At 36.8% G+C, this 23,558-nt stretch overlaps 2 protein-coding genes across 3 annotated transcripts in view; both read right to left on the bottom strand.

Annotated features, from left to right (window-relative positions):
- The window catches only part of LOC142357771 (uncharacterized), a 406,796-nt gene that overhangs the window by 189,303 nt on the left and 193,935 nt on the right, over nt 1-23,558 (bottom strand). The window lies entirely within an intron of this gene.
- The window catches only part of LOC142334850 (uncharacterized), a 93,893-nt gene that overhangs the window by 53,179 nt on the left and 17,156 nt on the right, over nt 1-23,558 (bottom strand). Inside the window, exons 7-12 of the mRNA XM_075383177.1 lie at nt 15,348-15,593; nt 14,578-14,663; nt 4,243-4,474; nt 2,702-2,887; nt 2,135-2,295; nt 1,572-1,676 (exon numbers count right to left, since the gene is read on the bottom strand). Of these exons, the coding sequence (XP_075239292.1) occupies nt 1,572-1,676; nt 2,135-2,295; nt 2,702-2,887; nt 4,243-4,474; nt 14,578-14,663; nt 15,348-15,593 (1,016 nt within the window). The remainder of the gene's footprint in view (nt 1-1,571; nt 1,677-2,134; nt 2,296-2,701; nt 2,888-4,242; nt 4,475-14,577; nt 14,664-15,347; nt 15,594-23,558) is intronic.

Raw genomic sequence — 23,558 nt, 5'->3', positions numbered from 1 at the left:
ATAAGATCGGTAAGATAAGTGGTGAAAAGTTGTTTTTTCCCCGCAAATTTTGTACATAATTTTGCGGTGAAATGCGGTGAATGCGGTGGAATTATGTAAGTTCACCGCTAGAGTAAGCAATGAACTTAAAAAAATTTAGCACATTTCACCGCTTGCTTCAAGGTAGCGTCCTTGCACGCATTCGAACGTCGCACCTCCTGCATGTCAGCTACTTCTTCTTCCACTGCGCCACGTTCTCACTAACTTCTAGCATATTTGTTTTGAATTTAAATCAAATTCACTCTACTTTTTGTAAAACTTACGCGTTGAACTTTTGTAAGATAAGCGGTGAAATAGCAAATTTTAGCGGTGAAATGTGATGATTTTTTGCAGTTTCACCGCTTACTTTAGTGATGAAATTACATAAATTCACCGCTTAAAAAAGGTTTCAGAAAGATGTATCATTATTCGTGGGTAAATTTTCCGTGCGTCTTTTAATAAATGTTTCTGAATTTCGTTGAACAAAAGGTGAATTTATGTAAGTTCAACACTAAGTTAAGTAATTTATGTAATTTTATCGCATTCACCGCTTATATTACGTAATTTGAACACTTTTTTCAAAGCGGTGAATTTCAGCGCTACCAGGCGATAAAGGTTTTTCACCGCATTCACCGCCTGGTTTATGTAATTTCATCGCATTCACCGGTTATCTTACAAGTTTTTCCGCATTCACCGCTTATCTTACATAATTTTGCGTTGACACCTCGACCCGGGAAGTTACAATTTGTTAACAGATTTCACAGTTTAAAGATTTTAAACCTGTTTAACTAAATGAATTGTACCCGTTCAACTTTTGCACAATTGAATAAGATCCCGCGCTTCCAACACTTTTCATAGGGCGTTCAATGAGTGGTGTGAAACAGCAAAAGTTAATTTCAAAAATAAGCGGAAATTACAACATAGTACAAAACCGCAGGAAAACAAGTATTTTCAAATATTTTGTTCCAGATTGGCCTTTTCCCCTTGCGAGGGCCATATAATGTGATGGTTGCTTTCTTCTGTCCTTTTTTTGCGGCAGAGGGTGTTTCAGTTAAAAAGAACATTGTCTATACCCCTAAGAAGAATGTTACCATCAATAGTTGACTTGGTTACATCTTTCTAATGGTATGGCTGCTTCCATATCTTATCAGGTTACGCAAGACATTGTTAGAAAATAAATGCACAGGCACATCAGGTCGTAAATACATGCTTGAAAGAAAACAAAAAGTTTGTTTATGGGGAAAGGAGAACAGTTCCACGCGAAGGTGGCAAACTTGACGGAAAAGAAAGAAGTTTTCTTGAAGAAAAAATTAATCAAGAAATTCAATATATTCAATGTGAAAGCGAGTTTCTGATTATAATTTGCGGGGATTGCATACGATGATTAAATTTTCTAGTAGGATTTGCGGGGAATACAGGAGGTACAAGTTTTCCTATTAAGAAATTACTGAGACGCATTTTTTTAGTAATCAGGAATCCCTGTCAGATCAATATAGGGATCGATGCACTCACCGGCTGCTGGAGTCAAAATTTGTTGTTGACTGTTAATTTACCTGAAGGAAGAGATAATAGGATCTGCTCCTTGACTCCAGGCCAGCAAGTCCAGGAATACGCAGGTTCCAGGGGCCAGCCCCACAAATGTCCTCTCCCAAATTGGTCTGTAGCAAACCACATAACACATTTCCATCAAGGCCCTGCTCGTGGTGTCAGCGCCGTTTCAGCGCGTTTTTGCGTAAGAAATGCACTGAACGCGCTGAAATGCTCTGCACTTTTATAAATGCAGAGCGCATTTCAGTGAGCGCATTTCTTACATAAATTTCCGAACGTTTCTGGACAATTTCGGGAAATAATGGTTTATTTTTTTGAATCTTCATATCGAGGTTTTTAAGGGTTTAGCTTAATTAGGGTATTTCATTTCAACTAAAAGTGAACGTATCCTATAGAGTTAAACCACAATTAATTTGACAAACCTAATTATTGTTAGGCTTTGAGCTATTTTTCGTTTTTCAGCGTTGTACAGAAAAAAAACTCAACATTCGAGCATTTAAAAAGTCTGATCACAAAAAACGAAATAGTTATACTTCAAAATTAAGTGTAATCAATCATTGTGATTTACCCGTAAGGATCGAATTTGTGTTCCCCGACCAGAGTTCCATTCTCGTCAGAGGCATTGGTGAGTATCTTTTTGCCAACTCCCGTGTGAAATTCTAGGCTGAAAGTGACACTGTCCAGGGTAGCATGACTGTTATCACGCTTCACTTCAGCCACTGGCAGAGCCTGAAAGACACAAACAACTGCATTCAAGATCAACTGTGGAGTCTCCTGATGTCATTCAAAAACTGCGACGTAATTCTGTATGAAGACGTTTATGAAGCAGTTTTTTTCACTATTGCAACCAATCATTTATGATTTAAAGAAAGTTGAGAGAACAGGTTGACTAGAACGAGTTATGAACTAGCTAGTTACAGAATGCAATTTTTAATAACTACCCATGAAGTGCGTTTTTATTACTCAGTGGGGCCCCGGGTCAAAGTATGTAGTCTGATCATGACCACCTTAATTCTGATCATGGCTCGAATCAACTGGATGGGAATCAACATCTGATGATTAACAAAAGCCTCGACAGGGGGAGATAAAAAATAGCCCCTAAAAGACACAGGCCTGAACAAGTGGTTAAACTCACTTGCATGACAGAAAACATGACACTTTTGAGGCCAGCTTTTGAGACAGTCTGAAGGTAGAAGATGTTCTCTGCACCGGCCTCTAACTTGTACCCTTCTGTACCTATAGTGTAGGTGCTATTGCCATCGTAGGAAATGCACGGAGGGTTGCACTGTCCAGTCCCAGAAGCTGTTGAGAACTCCACGTGCTTAAATAAGTCTAATGTTTAGAAAGTTCTTCAGCTGTTTTTTTTTTGTAAAATGTGGCCTATCAGTTTACGGTATCTATGAATTGCAATGCCCAAGTACCAGTTTGTGATTGGGTCTCGCGTCCATCTTTAATCGAGAGGAAACAAAAGAGTTGTGGTGAACCAAATAACTCTTTAAATCAGTCTTAAAGGTGAGTTTACTGAGTTTCATAAGAAATTTCACAAAAATTGTGAAGAAAAGAATTTCTGATCATGATAAGACCAAGTGAATTTCTTGAAAGTGCTCATTTTTTGTATATGGTATTTCAATTTTTAAGGTTTTGAAGGCAAGTCATTGTAAAGTGTGGTTTTTTTCTTTCGTTGCGAAACGAAAAAAAAACTTACACCAAAAACTGTGTTCAAGGCTTGACTGAAGAAGACTTATCAAGTCTTGGCCAAGATTTGCTCAAGAATTGTTCAAGACTCGCCAAGACTTAAGATTCTGGACATGCCCAGTCTAAAAAGTGACGTGATCAGAGCTCTGATACAGTCCTATTCCATGACATGCCACTTCACTCCTTCAGTACTGATTAAAAGTTGACATTCAGTCCAGGGTAAATAGAATTTCTATTCGAAAAAAAATAAAAAAAAATTGTGAGCATTATTTTGCAATTATTTAACAACGAAGCAGATACCTTCATGGTGAAACCAATGCAACTAAGAACAGCAAAAATGTATTTTGCCTAAAACTTTAGAGCTGACATGTATATTTTTGTGACAGTGTGATGTGAGAATCTCTATTAACAAAAACAAACTATCTGATTTGGAAATTAAATCCATGTTTGATTCTGTTAATATTGATCAGAATGGATCAAAAACAGTTCTTTAATATTAATAAAACACGTTTTGTTGATCATAACAACCTATTCATAGATTATAAGTGTAACATTTTTCGACAAGAAATCCGTGTACATACAGTCAATTTTTTCCGCTGCTAAACTAGATCTCCTTCAAAACGTATGTTTCAAACAGAAATTACAGTAACACCCACTAAGTTGGTGAAACTACACTAATTGCTGCTTTTCTCTCTATAGAAATCCAATAACCTTTCTGAAAGAAACGGTGAGCTAATTTAAACGCTATTATGTAACCTTCTACGACTTAACGTGCCAACTACATTTGGATCTCTCGGATTTCGATTTAAGTTTGCATTTTTTTAAGTCTGAATTTTCTTGCTCGGGAACTGTGGACGGCCTGAAACACGACTCGTTAATACTATTCCTATTACTAATACAATCATTCACCGCAATTTTCACATTTTTTTTAGCCGTGACATCTCAATCCGTGTGTTTGGATAAAATACATTTATAATTTACCGAAAAACCGCCTGCAGGTATTGCATATGCCAGTGTGACAGACATGTATGTATACGTTCTCCTCCATTCGTATTCAACAGGTGGGAGGGGGTAAGTGTCTGCCGTAGTTTGCGCAGACACACTCTCGGCACTGCACCCGCCTGCACCCTCGCCCCACATGCCAGTGACCGTGACTGTTATGTGGTAAGTCTCCCCTGGAACTAAGTCTGTCAGCACTCGACGATTTGTGAGTCTATAATAAATATATACGGTTGTAGAGCGATATTCCAGAAATTAAGGATTTCAAGCGGTCTTGTACAAAATTGTTTCTTCGCATCTTGCTCGAATCTTTCAATAATACAGCCTGTCCTCTTTAATTCGTTCACAGCTACCTCATGATTTGTGAAACCGACTAGCTTCTTGCAAGAACTTTGGATAATTATTGAGTTTTGTAAAAGATCTGGCATTATCTTAGAAGATAATGAAGGGATGCGCACAAGCTAACTCGCAAATTCAACGTACCAAACTGATCTCTTGATTTTGCTCAATTTTAATTCATTTAATGTTATTCTGATATTCCAGCTCATTTGCAAAAGGGCGAATTTTTGTAACAATATATGGACCAATGTCCTCACTGCCAAAAACGTAGTGTTTTGCTCGTGAGGTAAAACGACTCAGATCTAATCTTCCAAATCACGTTTTTATCATTATGAGTTATAAGTTACAATATGTTATATGGCACGCTGCTCTGTGAGACGCATGATAGACAATTTAGCTACTTTTTTGGGTTTTTGCATGATAGAAAAATACCAAAATTGAAGCTTCCTTTATGGGGCTATACAATTTTGCCTGCTCTGGTGGGGGTGTACTCCTATTTCTTATAGATCTCTCTTTGTAGACGCGATAATGTTAAAGACATTGTCCAACTTTTTCTAAGCTGCTTTTTCTAAGTTCTATTCTAAGGAGACAACTTATGATCCGTTTTCTATCTAACGGAGCTGATAATTTGGGCATAGTAGCAATAAAGGTCTCAACATATCATTCAAATCATGCGAAAATTTTCAAATAAGGGCAAATGTAAATTCAGTAAAAGATTATAAGGAAACGGGTTGATTGTGTAAGAACATTTTTGTATAAAACTGGTTTAACTGTTATTTCAAAATAACTGTGAAGAGAAAATCTCTACCTCATGCCAAAACACAGAAGATAGCAAAATAGCCGAAAAAAAACCAATGTCTTAACCGTTGTTAAGATTATCAGAAATACAGACTACTAAATTTAACAATGCCTAAAAGACATGATTTGTACTGTAATATAGGATAATAATAATAAACTTATAAATGTATAACTGATATAATTGGCAATGTTTCTCAGAAGCCATGGCCATGCCTCAACGCCCGTCGGACTCAATATGAAAGTATCACAACCAAACATAGGATAAAATGATATAACATAAGTATGATAAAACATACTAAATTGCAATCGTATTACTGAACGAACAGGTCAAAGCGAATAAATTGCCTGTTATGGATTTAAGTATTTTGAAATCTGATAAATTTTTAAGGGACTGAAATAACCAGAACCGTTTTGAACAGTATGATCCCTACCCCAAAAATTGCAATTTTATAACTCTTTTCTGATTTCTCATACAGATTGGCAATTGTACTTTTGGCATATACGATAAATGTTAATGAAATAAGATTTTAAATACTGGTTTTCGTATGTTTGTAATCAAAAATTCCCTCGGCGTTAGGTGCGTTCAAAATTCCACCAAGGAGGGCAACGTTTTAAACAAAATGATGTTTCATCATACTGAAAGTTGAAGGCGCCAAATTTTGATCAAGTGTGACCGATTTTCTGCAAATTCAAATGTATTAACCAATGTCAGCTTCTTTTTTGTGCATTGACGCAAAGCGCTTCGATCGGCGTTATAAAAGCAACGTTAGATAAAAAATGGTTATGCAATTTTGACAAATTGTCTTGACTTAGGCTAACCCAGGTTGACACCATGAAACTTTTCTTGGCAACAATATTAAGGTTTAAATATGGCGTCTTTGGTAACTTGGCAACAATTTACTTTGTGACCACGAGAAAATAAATCAATATAGCGCCAAAAACTTTTCAAGCAAGCCCAAAAATTGCACTCTGAGTCGTGAAAACTCATCAAATTATTTTAAAAAGCTCATGAGAAGTTACAACTCATCAAGACCTTTAAAAATTCATTCGATAGTTAATTGCTTGTATTCATTGTATATAAAATTCAAAATTCGGAAAGAGGGAAACTGTAGAAGAATTAAAAGAGCAATTTTTGAGTACTTTAAGCCTTCGCTATAGAACCGTTGTAACGGCTGCTCTCCCACTTATGACGAGGAAAGCTTTACACCGCCCAGTTCGTTTCAGCGGCCACAAATCTGTCCGGATATTGTGTTTTTTGCTATTCGCTTTTGTAACTGTATATCCGCTATATTCTTACCGTTGCATCACAATTTCAGTTCACAACTAACTGCTAATCTTAGTTTTTTCAATATCGAACTGGACTGGGTTTACTACAGATCACAAAATACAAAGTCTCTTTTATGTATACCAGTTCACTCCGACATCTGAACAAATCGAAGACAAAGATATATGTCTAAGACCTGTTTTGCAAAAATATTTAAACTTAACTTAAGTAGAGTTTTGCTCTCTGTACTCACGATTTGAAGACGTCAAAATTTGGGATGCCAACAGTTGAATTATTTCCCAAGTATTTTGTCGATAAAGGACACAGTAACCAGTTATTTACTGCTCGTGGAATTGTGCTTCAATACGCACTTTATGTCAATTTTAATATCACAAAAGTATCGAGTTTCCGCTCTTTTTTGGTAGTTTTTCAAGCTCTATTTATACTGCTCTACATGTCAAAACTGCACCGTTGATTGGTTGGCTATGACGGCATTAATAACGTCATTTTTTCCATGCAAAACTGACGTCAAGAATTGTTGAATTGGAAATCCACGTCAAGTTTTTGGTGAAAAATTGACGTAATTGTTTGGCTTTAATTATATCGTACACCAAAGTTTGAGTAACATATGTCCAATTCAGAGCTGGATTTATTTGCTTAACAAATATGGGAACTTTAGTTAAGCTCGGCCTTCACATCGCCGGCCCTGTTTTCCTTAGTGAAAACATCTTTCTCGTTTGGCAGTACAGGGGCGAGCTTCACTGCTGGTCTCTTGTAAACTCCGGCGTTCGTTCTAACTTTCGTTGATCGAATCACTCCGTCAGACCCTTCCATGGTCTCCACAACTTGACCCAGTTTGTAGTATCCTCGCTTGTCACTATCTTCGATCAGCCAAACTAGATCTCCTTCTTTAAGGTTCTCTTTCGTCGTAGATCTCCACTTTTGCCGATTAATCAAAGTTGGCTAGTATTCTTTACGAAATCTGTCCCAGATGAGATTTGCATATGCTTGAGTTTGTCGAAGGAGTTTTCTGTTGTCTACAAATTCCTCTGCGCATGGTAGATAGGGCAGGCAAATGTTCTTGTTGCCAAGCAAGAAGTGATTAGGGGTCAATGCTTCTAAGTCATTAGCATCTGAACTGACCGAAGTCAACGGTCTTGCGTTCATCGTTTGTTCCACAATACACATCGTAGTTGATAGAACGTCCTCGGTGACTGATCTGTTCCCCAACACTGCATACATTCCTTTCTTGCAGCTTCTGACCAGCCGCTCCCATATTCCTCCAAAGTGAGGTGCTGCGGGTGGGTTGAACTTCCATCTGATCCCCCGTTGAATCAAATGTTCTTCGATCCTCTCTTTGTTCCATGCTGCAACATATTCTGCAAATTCTTTTTCAGCTCCAACAAAGTTTGTCCCGTTGTCGCTGATCATTGTACTTGGTTTGCCTCTTCGTGCAATAAACCTCATAATTGCATTTAGACAACTGTCTGTGTCTCTCTTGGGTACAACCTCTATATGCACCGCTCTCACAGTTAGACATGTGAACAGACAACACCATCGCTTTTCGTTCCTTCGCCCAATCTTCACAATGAAAGGGCCGAAGTAATCCACTCCAACATTTGTAAAGGCTGTTGAAGCATCTATCCGTTCTTCGGGTAGATCTGCCATTACTGGTGCTATCGTTTGCGCTCTGCCCTTTCTGCAGGTTACACACTTGTTCTTGATTGATCGCAAGGCATTTCGTATGCCTAGGATCCACATCTTCTGCTGAACAATGTTTCTTACATGCTCAGTGCCTTCATGCTGATTGTTCTTGTGCTCGTTTCGCAAGAATAATTCAACTGCTTGATGTTTCCAATGTAGCAATATTGGATGCTTTGCATCGAAGTCCAATTGACTTTTGCCTATTCTGCTTTTGGCTCGAATAAGCCCCTCTTCATCTAGAAAAGGTGAGATTTGCAGGATTTTGCTGCTTTTTGGAATTTCCTTTTCAGCCCTGAGAGATTTCATCTCTTCACTAAACTGTTCTTGCTGTAGTAGCTTGAAGATTGTTGCTTTTGCTTTTTCTCGTTCTTCAACGCTAACTATAAGTGTTACTGGTTTGTGTTTGCTCATGGCTCGCCGCACATATGCCACTGCATTCACTAGCCTGTTGAAGTTACTGAATCGTTCCCACTGAATAACAGCTTTCTTCTCTTCAGTCTGTGTTGCAAAGACCGAAGCGGGTAGATTCTCTTCATCTGAGGCGAAGACTAGGTTCACTTGCTCTGGCCATTCACTTTCTGGTCGCTTCAACCAGGCCGGCCCAGTGAGCCACTCACTTCCTTTGAGTTCTTCAATGTTGATTGCTCTCCTGCCAATGTCAGCTGGGTTGTTGATACCGCTCGCATGTTTCCACTGTGAAACATCAGTTGTATCCAGTATCTCAGCAACTCGATTGGCCACAAACACTTATTGCTTACGATGGGAGCTGTGTATCCACTGTAATACAGTAGTTGAGTCTGACCAAAAACTGCAACTGCTTATCTTAATCTCATGTTCCTTGACTATCTGTTCCTTCAACCTCACTGCCATCACCGCTGCTTGCAGTTCCAAGCGGGGTATTGAAAGATGCCTCATCGGTGCCACCCTGCATTTTCCAATTACAAATGCTAAATCGGCTGAGTACTCTTTGGGTTGTGAACGTAGGTAGGCCACTGCGCACATCGTGTCTTCAGATGCGTCGGCAAACACATGAAGTTCAATTTTGTCCCTTGCTGTATAGAAGTACCTTCTAGCAATGCTTGTTTCAGCTACAATTGGAAATTGTTCTTTCCACCTCAGAAGTTCTGCTTCCTCACCAGGCTCCACTTCTTTGTCCCAATGTTGTCCATTCTTAGTCCAAATGCCTTTTGGTAGTCGTCTCATGTGAACACTGAACGAAGCAAACAATCCGATCGGGTCAAATACTGAAGAGACAAGTGACAGAATCTTCCTCTGAGTTATTGGAGTTTCAACTTCTTTGTTTGTACCTCTACACACTTGAAGACTATCGTCAGTAACAGTCCACTGTACTCCAAGCACTGAAGACCCCTCCGCGTTGGGTTCCACCTCGACTTGCCTTGTGTTGCTGATCGACTTCTAGTCCTCTGGGATTGCTTCGGTTACCTCATCGTTGTTGCTTATCCACTTCTTCAGCTCAAATCCGTGTTGAGAGAGAAGAGGTTGTAACTGATTAAAGACTTCGATTGCTTCTTCAGGGGTTTCTACTGATTTGATGAAATCGTCCATGTAAAAGTTGTTTTGTATTGCCTTTGCTGCTATTGGATACATTTCTTCATTGTCCAGTCCCACTCGCTTGAGAGCGTAATTTGCACATGTTGGAGAACTCTTAGCTCCAAATACTTGTCGCTGATATTCGTATATTTGAACAGGTTCGTTAGTTCTTGGACGCCACAGAAACCTCAAGCAACTTCTGTCCTGTTCGGGAACTTGTACTTGCAGAAACATTGATTCGATATCCGCTGTTAGGGCTGTTGGTCCCTCACGAAATCTGAATATTGTTCCGATCAATCCATGTAGTAGATCGGGTCCTGCTAGTAGCTTGTCGTTTAGGCATACTTCTTTGTACTTTGATGCAGCATTGCAAACACGTCTTACTTTGCCAGGCTTGTTCGGGTTTAGCACAGGATGATGAGGCAAATACCATTCCTTCCCGAAGGTGCCTTTCACTTCGGATTCGTCAAGTATCTTTACGAATCCGTTTTCAACATCGGTATCTATTGACCGTTGATACAAACTTTTCAGGTTTGGGTCCTTTTGGAATCTTCGCTCCAGTGAAAAAAGCTGACCCAAGGCTGAGCTGTAGTTGTTCGGCAGGTTTGGCTCTGGTTCACTCCATAGCATTCCCACTTCGTACCGCTCGCCTGTAAACTTCGTCCTACACTCTAGCATCTTTTGTGCCTGCAGTTCCTTCTTTAACTGACTGACGACGTTGATTTTGGAGGCATATGTTTCTATGTCCCACCACGTTTGGATATTCTCAGCCACTTTCACATCCTCTGTGAAGGCGAAATGACAAACATTTTGTCTTCTCTTTCCCGTCAGGGGTCCACTGACTACCCATCCTAATCCTGTTAGAACGGCGAAAGGTTCACTTCGTGTTCCTCTCTTGTAGTCCAATGGGCGTTGTAGCTCGTAAGCATCTTGACCAAGGATGATGCCAACTTCCTTCAAGTTGAAGCTCTTGTTTGGGAGAAAACTCAAGTGGTTGAAGCTTTGCTTCAGCTGGCTGTAGTCATAGTTTGTGTTTCCCAACGAAATTAACGGGTGTGCAAACGCTTCGATTGAATGCACCTTTGAATGTAATCCCTTTATTTTGAGCGGAATCTTTTCTGTCTTCAGATCCTTCGTTCCGTGTATGCCTGCTATGTTGAGTGTTGCATCGGTGCCTTGGGCTCGTAACTTCTGTTGCACACTTTGATCGATGAATGAAACCGTTGATCCACTATCGAGGAAAGCATATGTGTTCAGCCTGCTGCCACCGCTCTGTATTGAGACAGGAACTATCTGAAGAAAGCTCGTAACTTCGTTACTCTTGTTGATTGTTGCTGCGTTTACGTTGACTGCGTGATTGCCCTCGTCCATTTGGTTTTCTGAGTGTAGCAATCTGTTGTGCTTCTTGGTGCATCCATTGATACCGCACGCATTGACTTTACAATCTTTGATTGCATGTCCTTTGCCCAGACATCCGTAACATAAGCGTTGCTTCCTCACTGCTGCATACCGATCATTCACACTCATATTCCCGAAGAGTGGAAAGTTCCAAATATTGTGAGTGCCATCAGCTAGCGGGCAGTGGTCGTTGTGCATTTGCTTCACTTTTTCCACATTTGAACTCGCACTGAAGTTCGATGTCTTTGAAAACCGTTTGTCTCTGTTCGTGCTTCTTCGGTCTTCGTCCTTGCGCTCTCCCTTGAAAGCTGAAAACCCTTCATGCACGAATGCCATTCGTGATAGCCATTTTTCGAACATAATCAGATCAGGCCAGTCTTCATCTTTATCATCAACATAGAACCACCACTTCTCTTTGAGAATTTGAGGTAGTTTATCTACTGCCATATACAGTGTCGAGCTTGATTGCAGATCGCCGATCTGCTTGTACTCTTTGAGCACATTCACAAAGTTTGATACAATAACTGAGAAGCTGATCAGACCTGTTGAGTCGTGTGGTTTCACCTGACTAGCCTTGCGAAGACTCTCCAACTGTGCATCGATGATCAGATGAGGCCTTCCAAACTTCCTCTGCAGAATGCTCCAAGCAGCTCCATAGAGTTGCCCAGAGTAGCCCATTCCAGATATCGCGGATTTTGCCTTGCCTGTCAGGAGGGTCTTGAGATGGCTCATCTTCTCTGAGTCTGGTATTGGTCGCCTATCCACCGTAGCAATGAACATACTGGACCACTCCGGCCATTCGAGAGGGTATCCATCGAAGCTGTTCAACTTCAGGTTAGGTAGGTTACTGCTACCTGCATATCCACTGTTGTATCGTAATCCAGCTCTGGGGGAAACGTCCCTGTCTTCAGCACTTGATGAACGGTTTCGATATCGTGAGAACTGACTCTGCCTGTTCAGTTCAGGGGCTGCATTGAAGCGAGCTCTTGCACTGCTTGGGGTTAGAAGGGGGTCGATCCTGCTGGCCCAGTCAGAGACATCTCCTCTCCTAGGGATCCAGTTGAAGGGTGATTTATCTCGAGCACCGGTTGATTGGGAACGAGCATCATCATTCTCTAATGCTGTTCTTTTCACTTTGCGCTCCAGTTCACGCTCTTGTTCCAGTAGTTGATGCTTGGTTTCTAACTCCATCATCTGCATCTCGAGCTCTAGCTTCCTTCGCTCGAACCTTGCCTGTTCGAGCCACAACTGTGTTTCAAACTTAATATCGAACTTCTCCATCCGTTCTTCGCGCCTTTGCTTTGCTGAAGATGTTTCAGAAATATTCTCCGTATTCGGATCGTTTGCTACTGTGCCGTTTTGTAGCGTTTGGGTAGCTGAGTTGTCCGTTGGATAGTTGTTGTTACTCTCACTTTCGTTCACTGCTTGACTCGTGTTGCCTTGCTCTGTATTCATTTCTGGTTGCGTGCCTTTTCTTATATATGCAAGCCAATGATTATCCAGATTTGCTTTGCACTCCCTTGCCTGCTGTAGTTGTTCTTCAAAAAAGTTTGTTGAGTAGGGTGCAAGTTGGTTACGACGCTGCAATTGCTTGGGTATTTCTTCCTCTAGTAAATGAACAGTCTGTTGATAGAGTACTTTTAGTTTGTTGGGTCGGTCTGAATCTGCAATTATTCTCTGACCAAGTCTTCTTTTAGTGATGATTTCGTCCACTAACTCTTGAAGCTTGTTGTCGTGCCTTTGAACTGTTGCCTGAAGCTGTTCTCTGCTGATTGTGCTTTAATTGCCTGGGTGCTGTTCGCTTTTGCTTTGCTTCTTGCTTTTACGCAGGGTTAGCCACTCGTATGGGACTATAGCTGCTTCAGTGAATTGAACTCTTCGCGCTGCCTCACTGGTGTTGCGTTGTTGTTTCGTTTGATTTTCTTTAGTGGGTGCCTTTGACACTCTCTTCATCAGATTGGACAGCAGTTTGCCTTCCACTGTCCGGGTCTGCGGACCAAATGTAACGGCTGCTCTCCCACTTATGACGAGGAAAGCTTTACACCGCCCAGTTCGTTTCAGCGGCCACAAATCTGTCCGGATATTGTGTTTTTTGCTATTCGCTTTTGTAACTGTATATCCGCTATATTCTTACCGTTGCATCACAATTTCAGTTAACAACTAACTGCTAATCTTAGTTTTTTCAATATCGAACTGGACTGGGTTTACTACAGATCACAAAAAACGCAATCTCTTTTATGTATACCAGTTCACTCCGATATCTGAACAAATCGAAGACAAAGATATATGTCTAAGACCTCTTTTGCAAAAATATTTAAACGTAACTTAAGTAGAGTTTTGCTCTCTGTACTCACGATTTGAAGACGTCAAAATTTGTGATGCCAACAGTTGAATTATTTCCCAAGTATTTTGTCGATACAGGACACAGTAACCAGTTATTTACTGCTCGAGGAATTGTGCTTCAATACGCACTTTATGTCATTTTTAGTATCATAAAATTATCGAGTTTCCGCTCTTTTTTGGTAGTTTTTCAAGCTCTATTTATACTGCTCTACATGTCAAAACTGCACCGTTGATTGGTTGGCTATGACGGCATTAATAACGTCATTTTTTCCATGCAAAACTGACGTCAAGAATTGTTGTATTGGAAATCCACGTCAAGTTTTTGGTGAAAAATTGACGTAATTGTTTGGCTTTAAATATATCGTACACCAAAATTTGAGTAACATATGTTCAATTCAGAGCTGGATTTATTTGCTTAACAAATATGGGAACTTTAGTTAAGCTCGGCCTTCACAACCGTTGTATGGGTGTTAAAGGAACGCAACATATAGATATTGGATACCATATGAAAATATTATATGAAATGCCCGGCAATCATAGCAAGATCAAATAAGAAATTTTACTTTGACCTGTATAGATTCATATATAGTTGTTGGATACGGTTCGAAGACAGGTCAACCCGTTAAGACCATCTCTAAAATGTTGTTGTTTAGCTAATTGATATCACTATTGAAATTCAATTTGTTTTGGTTTACACTCTTTGAAAAACTACGCCTGTGTATGTTTGAGCGCACGCCCTTTGTATGTGTTCAAAAATAGTATGTTTCATAAACGAGGTCAGATGCATGCAACGACCTTCAAAAATACCCATAAACTCAACCTTGGGGTCAAATATTGAAAGTGGATTCTCATGTTTTGCAGAAAAAAGAAAAAAATTGCAGGTGTTTTATAATCAGCCAATTCTGTATTGTGGAAGTGACCTGAAAGTGAAGTTGAGCCTTCCAGAGTGGTGAGAGTACTCTCCCTCATAGTCAATCTCAATCTCAGATCCAACTCCACTCTGTATCTAAAACATGCAAACTAGGATGTTAAGCAAAACTCATTTTTATAACCACACAGAACACTTTAGCTCGCACAATGAGAGGGGAGGTTGATGAAAGGTTACATTTTATATAAGTATAGAAAGAAGAGAAGAGCGCTGTTAACTGAGGCATCTGCTCGAGGATAAAACCCTTTTCTTCTAAACTTTTCTGATCAAACCACGATTACAACGAACTTAGAATTGTTTTACTTAAGTCTTTGTTCTTAAGTCTTTAATCTCAGGAAACCATATAACTATCCACTCTTTTATAACGTTATAATTATTGTCTTTTGATTAAAAATTACGATCGAGGAGATTGTAGGCTCATTTTAAGCGCATTGATCTGTGAGGAATGGGCTAAAGTGATGAAAGTTGAGCTAAAAGTTTACTAAAATTGGACAAGGATGTTGAGCGGAATATATATTTTTCAGCTACTGAAAACAAACGCAGCCCCCCCCCCCCAGACAAGCGATCTTTCAAATGACGCCTATCTTTTGAGATGCAACATCCGGACACTTGTCTTTCAAGCGTCTAAGACGATTCTTGCAAGATAGAGGTCAGCTTTTTAGCGCTAAATATATTTTCCCGAAAAATCTGGCGTCAATAAAAGGAAATTGGAGGAAAAATTTGAACCGTGGTAGTACAATAATTTATTGTCTAAGCTCTAGCCTGGAACTCGAGAACGATTTCGTCTGTAGATGAAATTGAAGTGAAGTTTCTGATCTCATCGGGGGGAAGACACACGGAGAAGTTGTTTTCAACACTCTCTTTGCCGTAACTGTCTGTTTGAAGATCGATCCAGTAGGCCTGTCCAGGTGATAAGCCAGTCAGACTGATCCGGGAGGGTAGGGGGTTAGTGTAGGCGCAGCCAGCTAGACAGTTGCCATCGTGAGGGTTGATGCGCAATTTCAGGTTCTGAATAGTTTTCGAAAGGGATGGAAATAGCACAGCTGTCAGATTCAGAGAAAAGCTCAAGTCTCAAAAGGCAAATGAAAAGTATGAGATCTTAAAATATTTTGGAAAAAGGATTTTTTCATAAATTGTAGTCATGCCTCTAAATGAGGAAGAATTTGGTTCTACATACTTTGGTACTAAATACTAAATATTCTAAATACTTCAATTTAGATCAAAATCTGATGTTTGTCTTCTCAATCGAACTATGATGTCCGTAATTGATATAGATATATTTACCCAAAAACTAACATTTAATCTAAACATTTTAATTTAGAACTAAATTTATGTCTGTCTTTTCAATCAAACTGATGTGCGTAATTGATTTGGTCATATTTACTACGCAACTAATAATTAAAAATAGTGTCAACCTTTTCAATCTAATAGGGATGTCCACTATTGAATTAGACTTTTAAACTGTATACCTTACACTTAATCTGAACAATTCAATTTAGCCTTATGGAGAGAATGCCCAATCACCCAATTCTAATCTAGATATTTCAATTATAATATAAATGTAACGTTTGATTTCTCAATCAAATTTGGACGTTTGTAAATTTAAATGTTGCGTCTGCTTCATAGATTTATGCACAGTATAGCTAATACTTAATTGAAATGTTTCAATCTAAATCTAATTATCGTGACTGCCTTCTCAATCTAACTGAGATATCTGTAATTGATTTTTGTACACCTGACTTAAAACTTAATCTAAATCTTTCAGATCAAAAAGTGATGTCTTTCCTCTCAATCCAACTGTGATGTGCGTGAATTATTAGGACTTGCAAACTGCATACCTAATTTGAAATCTAAAATTTACAATTTAAACCTAAATATGATGTCTGTCTTTTCAATCTGACTCCTACGTTTCTCTTGCGTACAGTATACCTAATAATTAATGTAAGCAAAAAAAATTAGACAACTAAAATTCTAAAATTGAAATATGATGATTCTGTTGGCAATCCAGCTGGGATGTATATAGTTGCATCAGAATTTGGTACTGGATACCTTAGACTTAACAAGAACATTTCAGATGACATTTTTAAGTGGCTTATGTTCTTTCAATCTATATGTGATGTCTGCATTTGATTTAGAATTATGTGAACTATGCTTAACACGTGATAAAATTTTGAAAATCACACAATCTAGATCTAAATAAGATATGTGCTTGCTGAAATAATGTTGATGGCTGTAAAAAAATCATTGTATAATTACTACTTAAAATACACATTCCAAATAAGATACAATTGTGACTTATTTGATTGATTGTGTGTATCAACTATTTTGACACAACTGTACATTCCAGATGTAATTGTGGTTATTCCTCTCAGTCTAACTCTGATATCCGTTACTTGTTTGGACTTATCTATTGCAAACTTTCAATTTATTCTTTTAAAATTCAATATATTGACTAATGTGGTATCTGCCTTCTCATTTCGACTGAGACTTATGCAAATGATTAAAAGTTATGTACTCTATGGGTATTATTTAATCTAAATTTTTCAAACTCGACAATTATGATTTGAATATAATGTCGGCCTTCTCAATCTAGCTGCTCTGTCTGCAAATATTTTTTTACTTATGTACTGTTTACTTAACATTGATATTTAAAGATTTTGCTTTTTTTGAGATATTTATTTCATTGGTTTGTAGCCAAGGAAATAACCTTTTGTACTGGTACAACTCAAGGCAACAAAAATATTATAAAGTAATTATAACTACCAAACATCAAAAAAGGCCTAATTTTGATCCTCAAATAAAAGAAGTGCTTTTAGAAGCTAAAAACCCTCCTCTCTCCTGCAGTTTGCATTAATCAGTGGCCTAAAAAATAGAAAAATTTACAGGTTAAAAACTTGACATCATTTAAGAATTCCTGGTTTCTTTGTCATTTTCTTCATTGTATATTAGCCAACAAATATCGATACCCGCAAAAAGATCAGAAATTTTTAAACGGAGATGCTTGCAAGTATACTCAATCCCTAACAGATGAACAAAATTAAGACAACGGGCTAATCTTTGCTGAAGTATCCCAGAAAAATTAAAACTGGTTAATTCTCGAAATTTGGGCTCAATTCATCTACATTCCAAAGAAAATCAAAATGCTGACAAAATGACTCTGATGTCCATATAACTCCAAAAAATTATTTAATGGGTATAGATTTTTTAGTACCTTTTTTCGAAACGTAAAAAACACTTCCACAGTGAACAGATTAAACCAATACTCTCTTTGAGTCGTAAAAAGCCGTATCTCTATTTTCCCCATTCGAGTTGTTATAACCGACATAAGGTAAATAATAGCTCCGCTATTATTTTTTGAAGCGCGGGGTCAAACTTTAAGAACCGCCCTTCACATCATGAATTCTGGCCCTTAAACTCAACTTATCCGTTTTGAGGAGGAAAAGTAAAAAATCAATTTAAAGAAGACTACAGTACTAATGTTATTGCAGCAATTTTTGTTTGAGACCAGTTATTAATATTGAATAATTGAGTAACAGATTTAAAAAGCAGTTTTCAAATCAAGCGGAGCTTTATCAACCTTCTCAATCCAAATTCAACATCTGTTATTGACTTAATGTACTTAATGAAAACATTATAATTGACATATGTTATATTTCACTTACAATGGGTACTTTGATGTTGATAGATGATTTGAACTTATATATTGTATAACTAATACTTAAAAAAATCCAAAATAAGATACAATTTTGACTTTTTTGATTAATTGTGTGATGATTAAAAATTACTTTGACACAGTTGTACATTTCAGATATAATTGTTGTATTTCCTCTCAGTCCAACTCTGATATCCGTTACTTGTTTAGACTTATCTATTGCGAACTTTGATTTTTTTTAGAAAAATTTCAATATAATAACTAATGTGGTGTTTGCTTTCTCATTTCAAATGAGGCTTATACAATTGATTCAAACTTATGTATTCTATGCGTATCGTTTAATCTAAATCTTTCAAATTGGACATGTTTGATTTATATATAATGTCGGCCTTCTTAATCTAGCTGCCATTTCTGCAAATAAATTTTTACTTATATACTGTATACTTACAATGATAATTTCAAAATTTTGCTGAGTTTTGAGATTTTTATTTCAAAAATTTTTAACCAATGGAATAACTTTATGTATTAGGACAACTCAAGGCAACAAAAATATTATAAAGTAATTATAATTCACCAAAATTAAAAAAGGGCATAGTTCTAGTCTTCATATAAAAGAAGTGCTTTTAGAAGCTAAAACCCTCCTCTCTTCTGCAGTTTGCATTAGTCAGTGGCCTAAAAATAATAGAAAACTTTTAACAGATTGAAAATTTGACAACAATTAAGATTTCCTGATTTCTTTTGTCATTTTCTTCATTTTATATTAGACAACAAACATTGATACCCACAAAACTATCAGAAATTGTTACTTGGAGATGCTTGCAAGTATACTCAATCCCTAGTAGATAAACAAAATTAAAGAACTGGCTAATCTTTGCTGAAGTAACCCAGAAAAATTAAAACTGGCTAAAAATTTCCAAATTTGGGCTCAGCTCATCTATATTCCAAACATAAATCAAAAAGCTAATAAAATAAGTCTGATATCAATACCAACCCAGAAGATTATTTATTGGCGATAGAGTTTTGTAGTAACTCTATTCGAGTCAAAAAAAGACACTTCTCCGATGAACACATTAAACCAATACTTCCTTCGACTCGTAAAAAGACGTATCTCTAATTTCTCATATTTGAGACGTCATAACCAACATAAGGCAATTAATAGCTCCGCTATTATTCGGTGAAGTGCGGGGGCCAAATTCTAAGAACCACCCTTTACGCCATAACTTCAGGTCTTCAATTTAATTTTTGAGGAAACGTGATGTTTTACTTACAATGCGTAATTTGATGTTGATAGTTGATTTAATCTTATATATTGTATTATTAATACTTAAAATAAACATTTCATTTGAGATACAATTGTGACTTTTTTGATAAATTGAGTGATGAATGTCACTTATTCTGACCTTTTTGTATGTTCAAGATGTAATTGTGGTTTTTCCTCTCAGCCTAACTGTGATATACGTTACTTGTTTACAATTATCTATTGCATATTTTGAATTTTTCAATAAAAATTTCGATTTCTAAACTAATATATTGTCTGCCTTCTCAATTCGACAGAGCCTTATGCAAATGACTAAAGGTTATGTACTCTATGGGTATTGTTTAATCTAAATTTTTGAAACCGGACAATTTTTATTTAAGTATAATGTCGGCCTTCTCAATCTAGCTGCCATGTCTGCAAATAACTTTTTACTTATGTACTGTTTACTTACCATAGATATTTCAAGATTTGGCTCAGTTTTGAGATATTTTTTTCATAAGTTTGTAGCCAATGGAATAATACCCTTGTGTACTAGGAGAATTCAAGGCAATAAAAATACTATAAAGTAATTATAGTTGACCAACTATCAAAAATGGCATAATTTTGATCATCATTTAAAAGAAGTGCGTTTATAAGCTAAAAACTCTCCTCTCTCCTGCAGTTTGCCTTAATCAGGTGCTTAAAAATGATGGAAAACTTTTAATAGGTTAAAAGTTTGACAACAATTAAGATTTCCTGATTTCTTTTGTCATTTTCTTCATTGTATATTAGCCAACAAACATTTATACCCGCAAAAATAAAAGAAATTTTTATATGGAGATGCCTGCAAATATATTCAATCCCTAATAGGTGCAGAGAAACAAAACAACGAGCTAATCATTGCTGAAGTATCCCAGGAAATTAAAACTGGTTGAAAATCTCCAAATTTGGGCTCAACTCATCTATATTCCAAATATAAATCAGAACGCTGATAAAATAACTGTCATATCAATATAAATCCAGAGAATTATTTATTGGGGTTAGAGTTTTGTAGTAAACCTATTCGAGTCATAAAAAGACACTTCACCGATGAACACATTAAACGAATACTCTCTTCGAGTCGTAAAAAGTCGTATCTCTATTATCTCTTGTTCGAGTCGTCAAAACCAACATAAGGAAAATAATAGCTCCGCTATTATTTGGTAAAGCGCGGGGGCCAAAATCTACGAACCAACCCTCACACCATAAATTGTGGTCTCAACTTATCGGTTTTTGAGGACGAAAAGTCAAAAATCATATTAAAGAAGAACACAGGACTAATATTATTGCTGCCAATTTATTTTGAGGGCAAATAATAATGTTGAAAATTTGAGTAAGAGATATAAAAAGCAGTTTTGAAATCAAGCGGAGCTTAATCAGTCGCCAAATGGCTGCAAAATGTTTTTTTATTCAAATTTGGATAGTTACATCAATACATTCCTAGTTGGTTTTTTAACATCACAAAATTTGCTTTACATAAAAAAGTAAAGTTTTATACTTAATCTGGAATTTTGATTACGGTTGGGTAATCTATGGGTATTGTTTAATCTAAATTTTTCAAACTGGACAATTTTTTTTAAGTATAAGGTCGGCCTTCTCAATCTAGCTGCTATGTCTGCAAATAACTTTTTACTTATGTACTGTTTACGTACCATAGATATTTCAAGATTTGGCTCAGTTTTGAGATATTTTTTCATAAGTTTGTAGCCAATGGAATAATACCCTTGTGTACTAGAACAATTCAAGGCAACAAAAATACTATAAAGTAATTATAGTTGACCAGCTATCAAAAATGGCATAATTTTGATCATCATTTAAAAGAAGTGCGTTTATAAGCTAAAAACTCTCCGCTCTCCTGCAGTTTGCATTAATTAGGTGCTTAAAAATGATAGAAAACTTTTAATAGGTTAAAAGTTTGACAACAATTAAGATTTCCTGATTTCTTTTGTCATTTTCTTCATTGTATATTAGCCAACAAACATTTATACCCGCAAAAATAAAAGAAATTTTTATATGGAGATGCCTGCAAATATATTCAATGCCTAATAGGTGCAGAGAAACAAAACAACGAGCTAATCATTGCTGAAGTATCCCAGGAAATTAAAACTGGTTAAAAATCTCCAAATTTGGGCTCAACTCATCTATATTCCAAATATAAATCAGAACGCTGATAAAATAACTGTCATATCAATATAAATCCGGAGAATGTTTTATTGGGGTTAGAGTTTTGTAGTAAACCTATTCGAGTCATAAAAAGACACTTCTCCGATGAACACATTAAACGAATACTCTCTTCGAGTCGTAAAAAGTCGTATCTCTATTATCTCTTGTTCGAGTTGTCAAAACCAACATAAGGCAAATAATAGCTCCGCTATTATTTGGTAAAGCGCGGGGGCCAAAATCTGCGAACCAACCCTCACACCATAAATTGTGGTCTCAACTTATCGGTTTTTGAGGACGAAAAGTCAAAAATCATATTAAAGAAGAACACAGGACTAATATTATTGCTGCCAATTTTTTTTGAGGGCAATTAAAAATGTTGAAAATTTGAGTAACAGATATAAAAAGCAGTTTTGAAATCAAGCGGTGCTTAATCAGTCGCCAAATGGCTGCAAAATGTTTTTTATTCAAATTTGGATAGTTACATCAATACATTCCTAGTTGGTTTTTTAACATCACAAAGTTTGCTTTACATAAAAAAGTAAAGTTTAATACTTAATCTGGAATTTTGATTACGATTGGGTTTTCTATGGGTATTGTTTAATCTAAATTTTTCAAACTGGACAATTTTTATTTAAATATAATGTCGGCCTTCTCAATCTAGCTGATATGTCTGCAAATAACTTTTTACTTATGCAATGTTTACTTACCATAGATATTTCAAGACCTTGTTTAGTTTTTAGATATTTGTTTTTTAAGTTTGTAGCCAAAAGAATAACCTTGTGTACTAGGACAACTCAAGGCAACAAAAAAACTATTAAGTAATTATAATTCACCAAAAATCAAAAATGGCGTAATTTTGATCATCATTCAATAGAAGTGAGTTTAGAAGCTAAAAACCCTCCTCTATCGTGCAGTTTGCATTAATCAGGTGCTTAAAAATAATAGAAAACTTTTAATAATTTAAAAGTTTGACAACAATTAAGATTTCCTGATTTCTTTTGTCTTTTTCTTCATTGTATATTAGCCAACAAACATTTATACCCGCAAAAATATAAGAAATTTTATATGGAGATGTTTGCAAGTATATTCAATTCTTTATAGATGCAGAGAAATAAAACAACGGGCTAATCATTGCTGAAGTATCCCAGAAAAATTAAAACTGGTAAAAAAAATCTCCAAATTTGGGCTCAACTCATCTATATTCCAAATATAAATCAGAACGCTGATAAAATAACTCTGATAACAAAATAAGTACAGAAAATTATTTATTGGGGTTAGAGTTTTGTGGTAACCCTATTCGAGTCATAAAAAGACACTTATCCGATGAACACATTAAACGAATACTCCCTCCGAGTCGTAAAAAATCGTATCTCTATTTTCTCTTGTTCGAGTCGTCATAAACAACATAAGCAAATAATAGCTCCGCTATTATTTGGTGAAGCGCGGGGGCCAAACTCTAAGAATCACCCTTCACACCATGAATTGTGGTCTCAACTTATCGGTTTTCGAGGACGAAAATTCAAAAATCATATTAAAGAAGACCATAGGACTAATATTATTGCTGCAAACTTTGTTTGAGAGGAATTAATAATGTTGAACATTTGAGTAACAGTTTTCAAATGCAGTTTTGAAATGAAGCGGAGCTTAATCAGTCGCCAAATGGTGGCAAATGTTTTTTAATCAAATTCGAATAGTTACATCAATATATTCCCAGTTGGTTTCTTAACATCACAAAGTATGCTTTACATAAAAAAGTAAAGTTTTATACTTAATTTGGAGTTTTGATTACGGTTTTTTTAAAATTTAAAATTTAAGGGAAACTTTTCAGCTTCAATTGTTTAGTTTTCTCGAATCATCTTTAGCCTGCGAAAAATTAACCTTA

This window comes from Convolutriloba macropyga, chromosome 2 (assembly GCF_964194025.1).
Source record: "Convolutriloba macropyga chromosome 2, txConMacr16.3, whole genome shotgun sequence".
In the NCBI taxonomy this organism is placed as follows: domain Eukaryota; kingdom Metazoa; phylum Xenacoelomorpha; order Acoela; family Convolutidae; genus Convolutriloba; species Convolutriloba macropyga.
The sequence above is the reverse complement of the archived record's forward strand: the minus strand, read 5'-3'. Positions and strand labels throughout refer to the sequence as shown.